General features: G+C 41.7%; 1 protein-coding gene across 1 annotated transcript in view; it reads right to left on the reverse strand.

The window, feature by feature from the left end:
- Positions 1-9,230, reverse strand: part of LOC138591994 (titin-like) — a 191,914-nt gene extending 182,684 nt beyond the window's left edge. The window contains exons 1-6 of the mRNA XM_069662570.1: positions 9,158-9,230; positions 3,648-3,751; positions 2,155-2,358; positions 1,339-1,626; positions 1,151-1,233; positions 716-930 (exon numbers count right to left, since the gene is read on the reverse strand). Of these exons, the coding sequence (XP_069518671.1) occupies positions 716-930; positions 1,151-1,233; positions 1,339-1,626; positions 2,155-2,358; positions 3,648-3,738 (881 nt within the window). The 5' untranslated portion in view covers positions 3,739-3,751; positions 9,158-9,230. The remainder of the gene's footprint in view (positions 1-715; positions 931-1,150; positions 1,234-1,338; positions 1,627-2,154; positions 2,359-3,647; positions 3,752-9,157) is intronic.
- Positions 9,231-13,189: the final 3,959 nt, after the last annotated feature.

Consider the following 13,189-nt stretch of genomic DNA (forward strand, 5'->3'; position numbering starts at 1 on the left):
GGAATATTTGACAATGATAATTTATCACCATCTTGCTTCAGTGATTCTTTGTAAGTGTTGGGAGTCGCAGAGTAACTCACAGTAGATACGCTACGCTACGCTACGCTACGGATTATATCACGACACAGTGATTCTGTGATAATCGATATATTGCAATCATATAAAGATACATCACAGTATCTGATTAACTGATATAAAGTGGAGTAATTTATTCATTTACTGCTATTTGGTGTCAGTTTGACAGGATTTGACACAAACTGAGATGAAACGATGAACGTGTTTTCAGATCTACAGAACAACTGGAAGAAACAAATCAGGACTTTGGATGTAGAAGCAGCTGGAGCAGCTGTTTACGGATCACCTTCCTGCTACACACTGACTGTAGACTGTAGAGCAGTCCTGATGGATGAGATCATGAAGGCTGCTGTCCTGCTTCATTGATTCTGTAAAAGTAGTTGGTTCTGTGTTATCAGGAGGGGAAACTATCCTGCGCTGCCATTGGATGTGTTTGAGGTCACGATCTATCTACACTGACTCTGTGGTGATTGTCATGGGCCGCCGTCATCGTGCATCAGCTGTCTGAAATGATTGTCGTCATCATGCAGTGATATTCATTGATTCTATGATCGTCATAAGGATCTTATCTTGTTTCACTTCTTACAGTCACAATGGATCACACTGCTTTCTCTTGAGGCTTCTGACTCAGTGGTCGTACCTGACAGGTGTGGGCGTCGGCCCCTTCACGTGTCTGACAGGTGAAGGTGACTGCTGGCGTCCTCCTGCCACCTTGGAAATATAGGACGTGGGGGACTTGGAGGTGGGTTTTGGGGGAACCCGCGGGGGGGTTTTGTGAGCCAACTGCTGAGTCATCATTCCTCCTTCTACGTGCATCTCCATCATGGTGGTGGCCTGGAAACTCGCCTCCACCTTCTGAAGAGGGAGAATCACAGGATGAGCCACATGTCTGTAACAGGCTTCAAATGTTTCTGTTCAAATCAAGTGAATCAAAACAGAAGGAAACAAATCCAAGATGCAAACAACAAAAGACATCACGTTACAGGAACACTTTTATTTCAGTGTCAGATTTTAAAGGTTAAAGTTGAGCGAAGCTGCTTCCTGTCACAGACCCAGGATGTCGTTTGAGTCTCACCTTCTGCACTCTGGTCTGAGAAGCAGCCATCTGGGATGTGGACACGATAGTCTTAGTTTTCTTCACAGGTACAGCTTCCTCACCTGCAAACACAGTTACAGAACATCAGTCAGGGTCACACAGGTTCACTTTAATGCCTTACAGCTGATATGATGATTGTGGTAGTGCTGATTGTCTGAGGGCCTCACCCTGAACCAGCAGCTCAGCGGTGGAGGTGGCCCGTCCGCTGCTGTTGGTGGCGGTCACAGAATATGTCCCAGAATCCTCTGGGAAGGCCTCAGCGATCAGCAGACTGTACAGGTCTCCTTCCTGAAGGATCCTGAAGTCGGCTGAGCTCTGGATCTCGGCTCCCTCTCTGAAGAACTTCACCACAGGTGTTGGGATTCCTGTCACACGGACGTCCAGCCTCACCTGGCTGCCCTGTCTAACTGTGGAGCTCTGCAGTCTCTGGAGGAAGTTTGGAGGCGCCGTCTCCGCTGCAACAGACAGAAAATACAGCTCATTAGTCTGGTTTGATACACAGTCATGAAAGCCTTCACCTGAGAACATTTAACTCAACATCCAATAAGGAAAAAACTAACTCAAAGGTGCGGGAGCTGTTTTCAGATTATCTTTAACATCGGTTAATCAGAAAAACAGACCCAGTAAGATATAAAGATGAATACGACTCTGACCTTTGACCTCTTGTCCGAGGACTCAGACATGAGATCTCCACAGGTTCAAGTTGTTAATCATTTAATAAGCTTCAGATTCCTCTTAAGGAAAGCTATGCTCCAACAGCTGCATCTATATCGGTTTTATTACTGGATTAAGTGACGGGCCACGCCCCTCTGCTGAGAGCAGGATAAATATAGACTCAGACTGAGGCGCCCACGGACAATCACAAACATGTTTCAATCGGCCTTTTTAAAGAGCACAAAATCAGAACTATCAGCTTTGTCTGAGGAGCACCTTGAACCCTCGGGCCCTCTTCCTGTGCCCATTTAACCCGCCCGGTGTCTCACCTGTAACCAGGAGTTCAGCGGTGCTCGTGGCTTGTCCAGCTCCGTTGGTTGCTCTGACAGAAAATCTTCCGCTGTGTGCGGCGGTCACAGCGGGGATCCTCAGAACAGCGCGGCCGTCGCTGAACGAGATCTGCACGCCGGGCAGAGCGGCGGCGGAAAGAACCTGGCCATCACGAAACCAGCTCACCTCAGGAACTGGAGAACCTGCGGAGGAGAGGAGAACCGGAGCGGCCCGCTGTCAGAGAACACGACCTGCTGCTTCAACATTTAGCAGGATATTTTCTTCCCACAGTCAGATGAGAGGATGGATATTTGTTTCACCTCTCTGTGTCACATACAGAAATAGATCCAGGACATGTTTAGCCTAGCTTAGCACAAAGAGGGGAGGTAAAGTCTTAGCCTAGCTTCATCAAAATAGGACAATGTGAGAAGCATTTCAACATTGAGCCTTTTTAAGACACAAAAACTTCATTAACATCCTGGTGAGACTGTGAGCAGGATTAGCTTGAGTATTTGAAGTTTGCGTGACATCATCATGTTTTGTTAATCACATATGTCCTTTGCTCGTCGTCACCTACATGCTGGTATCTGGCCCAACAATGGTTTCAACTAATTTAGTGTCGACTGAAATGCTTTGTCATATTTTAATGTCCCTCCTGCGTGAAGAACAGAGCAAGCTGGCAGGTACTTTTATGTTGTTTGAATGTTCTCACATTAGCATTACTGGTCTCTGTGGATGCCAATCAATATTTATGACAAGCCCCTCCTGACTTCCTGATTCAAAGCTATTCTGATAGCCGGTCAATGGAAACTATAAAAAAAGGCCATGCTTTTGATATCAACACGGTAATTTAGGCTAACTTTAGCTAGCAAGAATATTTATATTTTGAAGTTTCAATGTATTCCGGCTCTTACTTTGACCTATCTCTAAACTATTAGCAACGTCGGTTGCAAGAGAATTACAGCTAACAAGTTACAACATGCTCATCTGAAGATCAATTTCTTTCTCTGCAGCCCGAGCTAGGCTATCAGTTTCCTGTTGCTTAAAGTCTGTGTGCTAAGCTAGGCTACTAACAGCTACCACGTCATAAAATAGGCTAGCTGGTTGGTAATACCATAACATGACAGTACAACGAAACAGCACAGGTAGCTAGCGAAATTTAACTGGAGGTAGCATTACAAAGGTTGGCAATAAATACGACACCTAACATTCATTATGCTAGCTGTCTTGTGGCTACAACTGCTAGCAATTTCCCCCCTGCAGCCAGTGTTTGAGCTAACGTACGCCATCTTTTCATCCAACTCTGAACATGAAGAAAACAAAGAGAACAAAAAGTTCCTGCAACAAAAAACAAACTAAACTTTATGATTAAAGAATTTCTTTGACTTGTATTCAGCTCATATGTAAATGAAATTATTATCACAACACTAACAGCACAGTAAACTTCACAGAGTTTTATAGTTCTGTGAGTTCAGTCAGAAAGCTTTCTTACCACTAACTTGAGCCTCGAACGTCGCGGCACTACCCTCTAGTGCCACGACGCTCTGAAGCGGCTGTGTGAACGTCGGCGCCTGTGTTGACATGTTGGTCGGCACCCTGCAGACAAACAAACAAACACAACACACGGTCAGATATGCACCCTGTTGCATCATTTTGTTATTGTAAAAAAACACAGTCAGCTGGACTCAGGAGCATCCTGAGAACTACACAATCACCATGGAAGAAGCAAAGACAGCTGTTTACTCAGCAGAGCAGGAAGACGAATTATAAATGTAACTCCAGTTTCCATCCTACCAACGACACCACAACAATTTACGTTTGAACATGAAGACAAAAACATATAATTATTTAAAAATCTATTTTAAATATCTGGAATGAATTCACTTCTGGGATTTTGGGGCCAGGTGTCGAATCTTAAAACCTTTTGGTAGAAACTAAAATGTGAAAAACAGGAAGCGTCTGATCAGATCAATCACCTCACTGACTCCTCTGATTAGATCGATCAGCACTTTAACGAGTCCTCAAACATCTACAACATGTTCAGAACGACAGTTAAAGGAAAACAATCAAACCCAAGCAGCAGAAGCAACAGATTACCAGCAGCCTACATTACCCACAATGCATTCCAAGTGTGTCATTTATCAGGCTGAGACTCCAATCAGCTCCCTCGATTCACATCAGCAGCAGAACTATCAACCAGCAGAGACGCGAGAGTGTTTTTAAACAGCTTGACTGTATTTTATTGGACAAACATATTTTATGAACATTTGACCAACTTCTTATTTCAAATATAAGAATAGTTTAGTTTCTATAGCAGGTACTGAGAAACACCATCATCATATCAACACTAACATCAAACAACATCCAGTTTTGATTTAGTCTCATGAACAACGTTGTGTTTTAAAACAGTAGTGTCATCAACACGGACACAGGCAGTGACGTCTGACTGTGAAATATATATATATAATATTTGACCAAATGCAGTTAGGTGATTTTTAAAGTCAAAAAGAGAGCTGACAGTGAGTTGAAAGGTCACGCTGGAATAGAAACATCGTGACTTTGTGTTAAAGACACACCTTGGCACTGATGTGTCATCGTAACCCTCCAGGTGTTATTCTTTGACGCTGCTTGTGAGCACATTACATTTAACATGAACTGCAATTAAACTTTTGTTGTCAAACGTTTTAAGAACTGGAACCAACTTCAGATACTTTGTGGTTTTGATTCTTTATGTTCTTTTAGAAAATGTAATATGTATACATGTCTCATGTAATATGTTAGTAAAGTGATATTAGTGGAAACCTCTGTATCTGCAGTCAGCTTTTATCTGAACATGCCTGCTGTGCCTCATGTTTTCTGACCCGCTGACAGACACTCTGCGCCTGTGATCGGTGGTTTGATCCCCTCCTGGTGTATTTTTAGGAGCCGTGTCCCTGGAGGGGGTCCAGGCTCCGCGGGGTCTGACTGATAAACCCCCGACTGATCCTGAACAGAGCTGAGAGCAGATTAACACACCTGTTCACCTGACGGGAACGCTCTGTCACAGCTCAGTGTCGGGTGGACCTGGAGGTGTCTCAGCTCAGGTTCAGTCGGTGCAGACTCACCTTGTTTCACTTTAATGTGTTTTTATAACTCTCACAGTTTGTGACTCTTTAAAGAAGGAAGAGATTCATGTTTCAATCAAACTGAAAATAAAAAACAAAACCATCTTTTTTGTTCAAAGTTCCTGTTAATAATATTTTGACTTCATGTGTTCCAGCTGTTAAGCAAAGGCTCGAGTTTCATCAAACACAAGTTGAGTCAGAAACGGTCTCAGTGTCTGAACCTCTGCAGAGCTGACGTCATTATATCAAACAGCATCTCTTCACTGTCACAACAAAACTCTGTTCAACTGTCCTCTCAGGTTTTACCTCCATCAGTGGACGGTAGAGACACAGAGAAAAGAAGCTGCAACAAAGATCCTCGACGGGAATCGAACCACTGTGGTGAAACCACTCAGACACAGAAACGTCTTTACTTTATTCTTTACTGTCCTCCTTCTTGTTGTGAACTAAAACAAGTTAGAGCCCAACACGAGTAAACGCCCTGCAGAGTCTAACTGTCAAACTTTACCAAAAACCAAACGCTGATTCATCCATTGGACAATAAAACATTTTCTGCCACAAATATTCAAGAACTGAACGACTTCCTGTTCCTGCCTCAGGAGACACAGAGAAACAAAATGTTCACCTTTAGCGACGCGTTAGTGGTTGGTTTGGTTTGTCAAACATTAAAAGACTTCCTGTTAACAACCAAAAAGTGACTTTAAATATTAATATTGATGAGACTGGAACCAGTGAATGTTTGCTATTCGTGTTTGTAAAAGTGATGTTTGTTTATTTGCTGTTTGACTGATGGATCCATAGAATGTTTGTTTCAGCTAAATTCAACAGTTTGGATCAGAGGACAAATCAGAAGCTCCGAGCTGACAGGAAGGTCGACACCTGGAGGTGAAAATATTTAACTGTAACTGTCAGCTCGTCAACGTGTCCTGGTCACACCGGCTTACTTTTATATCTTCTGTATCTGTGAGAGACGTTTGGCCCTGTATTCACCTGCTTGGAACCGTTTGGCCTTGACTGGACCAGGTTGGCCTTTAACTGTAGGTGTTGGCTCCAGTTGTAGTTGGCCCTGGATTTGGCTCAGATAAGACTTCATTGGCCCTGGTTATTTATCACTTTGCTCTGATTGGCTCTGTTTTGACCTACTTGGAACCATTTGGCCTGAACTGGACCTGGCTGGCTTGGATTCATCCAGGTTGGCATTTAACTGTAGTTTTTGGTTCCAGCTGTCTCTAGTTGGACCTTGATTTGGCTCACATGACACTTAATTGGCCCTGCTTGGCCCTGCTTTAGCCTGCTTGGCCCTGCTTGGCCCTGCTTTAGCCTGCTTGGGTAAAGCGTCCAGGAGAGAGTTTGTGTCACCTTTTGAACAGCTGCAGAAACAAACAGCTGCTTCACGCTGACCTGAGAGGTGTGTCTCACTATCACCTCCTGTTATTAAAGTAATAAAAGCTTCTCTGATTGGTCGGATCTGAACGTCACAACAAGCCCACAAACTCCACAGTCCTGAGACGCATTCTGACTTTGAACTGAAAAAATAACAGAGAACAAAGACACATGCACCCCGTGCGGTAAATGGACTGTACTTACACGTCTCTTTTGTAGTCTCCTGACCACTCACAGCTGCTTTTACACCACATGTCACATTCACCCATTCACACACTCATTCACACACTGATGGAGGAGGCCTAAGTGCCGCTCTCCAATCAGATCTATGCCCACACACCGGATGGAGCAGTTTGGGGTTCAGGGTCTTGCCCAAGGACGCTTTGACATGTGACTATAGCAGTCAGGGATCGAACCGCCAACCTTCTGCCTGAGAGACGACCCACTCTACACTGAGCCACAGCCGCCCATATAACTTGTGTTTCTTCTCACTCACTATTCTTAATATTACAAGAGGTGAAATAGTTTTGCTGTTAATATCAGAAATGTTCATTTGCTCATTGATTAAAATAGTTTCCTTTAAACTTTAAGACAATTTAAAGACAAATTACTTTAACATCTTATTATCCACTCAAACACCTGCTGATTCACAACCAAGGGTGTCTTGGTGAACATTGACTCAAATCTTGTGTACTTAAACCCCTTTAAACTGATGGATTCATTAAATGTGTAACGTTGTGAAGGAAAGGTCATGTGACCCAGAAATCAGCTTAATTTACTAATGAAAGGGTTTTTAAATGTTGTTCAGAGGCTCCTTCAGAATGCTGTTGATTAACGCTGATTAACATTTCAGGTGTTGAATGTTTTTAAGGGTTAAAATCAGGATTATTTTAAGGATTGTTCTAAAGAAAAAACAAAACACATCATCAAAGATTAAACACCTGATAATATCAAACAGTAGTTTGAAGTTATGGGTCTGGTTTGTGCACGTGATCTAATCTTGGTTTGACTTCATTAACCTTTGAATCTCAGACACAGCTGACTGCGAGGAGGCGGAGGACGTGCTGCTGAAGCGTTACAGAATGAGGAGAGTCTGCAGCAGTGACCTCAGACTTAGTCGAGTCCCTGAACGCAGCACAGGTCTGATCCTGTTACAGCTAAACTGGATCTGATGACTCAACGTCGGGTTAATGAAGTGACGGAGGGAAACACTGTGACTCTGAACATCTCAGGTTATTAAGATGTTTATCAGTCAACATGTTGATAACACAAACATGCTGCACTACATATTATTACTGTTTCCTGCACTACATTTAACTTTCTGTAGATAAACACAGCTCCACCTGCAGCAGCTACAACAGTAACATACAGCTCCAACATTAATGAGGTAATAATGATCGAATATCAATATATGTTAGTTTGATAATGTACACACATTATAAAAGAGGCCGGAGCTAAAATAAAAGACAGCTACTCGTTTCAATCATTGTTTTGACTGTAACATTGTTTTTTGTCATTTTCTTGCTTTTCATTCATTTTTATTTCATCTTTCTAATAAATTTAAATTGATTTCATTTATTTTTAAAACCTGTTGAATCTTCGTTGCTTCTCTTTGCAGAGCTTTTTAAAAAATACTGTGTCACATTTTCTTTATGTTCCAGTGAACACGCGGCTCTGCAGGAACATGACATGCACAGTGAAACCTGATGTTATCAGATGATCACACATGAATCAGCTTTAATAACCAGCATCATATTCACATTGTTCAGAGTTTCTCTCAGTCTGAGGGGTTTGATCTGCACAGAAGACATTTTAAATTCTAGAGCAAATCTTTTCTGGGCGCCTCAAACAACTCATAAATCTGGACACATTTAAAAACATGATGAGGGATCAGGATGAGCAGACACACACAAGCTCTTCTCCTTCAAAATAAAATGATAAAGCTGCAGAATCAAACCACCGACACATCACAGAACGTTATTCTGTTAATGCTGCAGATCAGCCCGAGTCCCACCAGCCTCACATGAAAGCTAAAAATAACAAACTCTAAGGACAGGCCAACAGCTGCTCACCCTCCTCCAAAATAAAAGCCTCACTAGTCAGTCAGACACTTCCTCCACTCGCAGCTCTGTGTAATGTAACCAGGGGGGTTTATCTAACACAGGACACCAGCACTAAAAATAACAGCCCCCCCCTCCACCACACCTCAGTTTGATTGACAGGCACCATGTGGCACATAGCTGGAGGAGCAACTGATAGCCCTGCTGCTGATTCCCTTAAAAAGCCATCAGCCGCCCAGCTGAGAGTCCAGTCTGATGCTATCAGGTCTATTCTGGGACGTCCCGTTATAACCTTCAACATGAAAAGCACCAAAAAGCCTACAATGTGTCACTGTGTGAAAAGTGACAGAAAACTGAATGGAGTTTGGTCTGTGAGCAGACAGACGTCCTGCTGTTAAAGTGTCAGTCAGCTGCTGCTCGTCAATCACAACACGTGAAAACTTAAAGACACTTACTTGTGTGCACAAGGATGCCCGGGCTGCCCAGAGGGCTGTCTGCAGAAATCAAAAGTCTCTTTATCCAGAAAGTTCAGAGAGAAATCCAAAAGGAGAACAGCTGAGCCTTGAAGGAACCCCACAGAAAAAAACAAAACTACAGGCCGTCACAGCGTGTAGTTTTGTTTTTCCTCCTGACAGCAGTCCCTCCAGCCGAGGCATCCAGGCCGGGAACGCTGACTCTGCTCAGAGGAGAGAGCAGGGCGGCGGGGGGCTTTATACCGCTGTGACATCACACCAGGCAGGCTCTGCCATTGGTCAGCCAGGCACGGAGAAGCAGGGAATCATGGGAAGACGGGGGAGCCATTTTATGCAACTCACCACACCTGTCAGCCGCTTTACCTAACAAGAGACACAGAGAGAGATGTTAGCAAAGACTGAGGAGGATACAAATCTCAAACATGTTTAGTATTGATTTTATTTCTTTCATTTTCCTGATTAATTGATTATTAATTAAACTGTTGGGAACTCATCCATAAGCTCACCAGGAGAGCAGGAACTCTTTATTTATTCGTGTTGCTTTTACACTCAGTTGATACACACAGAAAATAAAGACAATACGTTTGACAGAAAGTCTCAAGTTTTAAAATGAAAATACTGTTTTGGTTTGCTGTGAAAATAAACTGAATATCTTTGAGATTCTGGACTGTGATGGAAAATTGGCTTTTTTTTCAATACCAGAAGATTTATCGGTAAAAACACAACATGAAGATAAATCACTGTACCTGTTTTAGTGTTTTCGTTTCAGTGAGGTCATTAAAACAAAAAGTGCTTTAAAGGGAACGTTTTGATCTTTATGTTTTCTTTGTTGGGTCAATTAACAATTTATAACGTATAACGGCACTTTAATCTGCAGGGTCACTCTGCTGTCTTTATGTTCTATTAAAACTACTAAAATAACCTTGTAGAAGCAAAACGTTTCAAATCACAGAACCTGCGAACTCTTTATGGAGGTCAAGTGTGACAAACTGAATGATAATGCTTCTCAGATGTCCTGACCTACAGGTCATGATTTGATAGTATTTCTGAGCGTAGATAAAATGTCTCATTCCCACTCAATTAACACTGGAAGAAGAAGGACAAGAAGACTTCCACGCCGTGTGTTTTATGTTTACGGTGAGAACCAGCCAATCACAAGACAAGACAAGTCCCAAAACACCGCAAAGAGACAGGAAAAAGGATTTTTAAAAAGGCTCCAGGAGAGGGAAGAAGCCAAAACATTGCTCTTCATGGGGCCATTGTTCCCATCACTGACTGAACACTTGATGTTGCATTCATGTGATGTCAGAAATAATCAGACAATTGAGCTTTTGAATGAGTTGGAACAACAAACAGAAAAGTCTGAGACAATGTGCCCAGTTGACAAACTTGACTTTGTATTATTTGGAAATAAGGTGGATGGTTCTAAATGTGGCCTTTATTCTTAAAAAGGTAATTCATTCATACTCGGTTGGTTTATGTTTTTTTACTCTCATTTAATTTGTAATGTTATAAAAGGTGGTAACGTTTGGTTGCTGCCCTTGTAGACTGACCCAGATCCTTTCTGAGCGATACAACACATCTTTATTAGCATCCATGTTGTTTCCACATTATGACGTACAATTTTATGGACACACTGAAGTTTGATGAACGACTTCCCACCAAGAGAAATGGCACCAAGAGATGAGCACATGAATGCTCATGAATTATTCTCAGTGTTAGTAAAACCTTTTGAGTCAACTTGTGAATTCAGTCTGTTCATCATCTTCTGCTGCCACATGAACTGTTTTATCACCGCTCACAAATGGGGGCCCAGCTCTGATTGACTCACCTGCTGAGGTTTCCCAGCATGCATATGATGGGGCAGGGGCTTTCCTCTGGACCTGTGTCATGACCCCAGACCGGCCAATCAGATCACTGCTCAGATAGTGGAGCTGTTCCTGTCAATCAAAGAGAGCCGTCAGCAGCTTGCAGAGACATCATGACAACACAGAGAGGAGCAGAGATACTGAGATTTACATGTTTACTACTACGAACCAGAACACTGCAGTACTTTTACTGTGATACTTTAACTACATGTAGAGAGAATACTGCAGTACTTTTACTGTGATACTTTAACTACATGTAGAGAGAATACTGCAGTACTTTTACTGTGATACTTTAACTACATGTAGAGAGAATACTGCAGTACTTTTACTGTTATACTTTAACTACATGTAGAGAGAATACTGCAGTACTTTTACTGTGAACTACTTAAAGCTTAAAACTGATACTACTTGAGTACTTTTACTGTGTTTAATCGGTAGTTCTCACCTGTCAGTTCGTCTGTTCACTCTTGACTCGGTTGCCTGTCGGCCACCGCAGCTAACACTAGCATAAGCCATTGCTGGTCAGCTAGCTCATAATGTGTACATAAAAGGTTACGCCGTGATTATTTGGTCACATTATTTCACAACATCGACCATAAGGAACAAGTCTATTAAGATATTGTTGTCTGTTATCCAGTATGTGCCATTTTCAACCTGTTTGCTTTTTATCCTCCCATAATAATAAAATCCATTATGTCCACAGGCGGCGCTAGCTAGCGCAGCGGAGGGAAAGAGCAATGAGTGCGGACGAGCGATACAGGCTGTAGAAATTTTGGATTCGAACGTACTTTTGTTTCGGTTGAACACCGTATCATACCAGGCAGAAAGAAGACACTTGAAAGGTCACAAAAATAGCCATGAAGACTCAAGCTATGGAAGAATAACAGGTGGAAACTAATGCTCGACTTCCTCCCCGCCATTTGCCCTGTAGGAAATGCGCGTGACCGAATCACGGAGTAACGTGCGGGGTGCGGCGGAGTGAAAAAAACAACCAACGCTAAGTGTAAGCTAACTTTTATGTGCTAGCTTAACCATGAGTAGCCTACATGACGAGTAATAAATCACAACTGTAGCTAACTAGCTGGATTAAAGTTATTTTCTGACCACTAAACTCATTGCTTATCGTAGTTAGCTTAAGATAGACTTGTGAATATATAAATTTTAACTACAGGATGAAAGTGGAACCACACAGAAACTAAAGGAACTCTCAGTAGGATCCTGCTCTACTAATGCAGCTGCTAGCATAACATACCGTATATATATATTATATATATATCTATATATCTTATTCTTTCAATTTATATCCTTCACTTACCGGTTGACTTTGTGAATTGTTTTGTTTGACATCAAAGTTTCTTATTAACACACACTCAACTGGTTAAATCATTTAATAAAAACAGGAGAACAGACACACACAACTCTTTTATTTCTTTAATTCTACAGAAAAACATTTTCAAAGTGACAACAAAATGAAATTCAAACTAATCAAACATGTTGAGACCTAAAACAAAAATCTTCACTTTACCAACTATATGTTGTTAAAATTCCCTTCATTTTACAATTTCCTTACTTTCTTTATACAAAAAACATGAGGGAGACTGAAAATTGCTGTTAGAAATCAATCAGATCTTTCCATATTTCTTATTGTAAGGGTTTATTAAAACCAAAATAATTTTTGGTTAATTGTATTATCATTACATGTATAATTTTGTTAACCTTGTACAAAAAATCATTGGGAAATCCCCAAATTACCAGACTGAAGCTGTTCATTTAAATTAAGAATGAATGTTGTTTAAATTAGGGCCTATTAGTGATCAACTCTTTTATATCTTTTACTCCTGTTATTATCAACACCAATTGTTGTTAGGATTCTTTATCAGTACTTTATTGAGAAAAGTACACAGCATTAATATAAGGAATTATGCATGATAGTCAATAGTTGTGTCCTAATCCAGGGGCTGCAGCGTCTGAAGGAGGCGGTCCATGGAGGATGCTCCATTTTTAAGGGCCCTTTTGTTTTTGTAAACATGTGTAAGGCAGCTAGTCGAATGAGTTAAAACCATAAACTTTTACATTTAAAAGTTTATTCTTTTAGCCGTGTAAGAGTCCGCCATCTCATTTGAATTGGCGCATCTCAGGATACATT

This window comes from Semicossyphus pulcher, unplaced genomic scaffold, assembly GCF_022749685.1.
Source record: "Semicossyphus pulcher isolate SPU_LCO1_2020_fin unplaced genomic scaffold, fSemPul1.0.p SCAF_15, whole genome shotgun sequence".
Classification (NCBI taxonomy): Eukaryota; Metazoa; Chordata; class Actinopteri; order Labriformes; family Labridae; genus Semicossyphus; species Semicossyphus pulcher.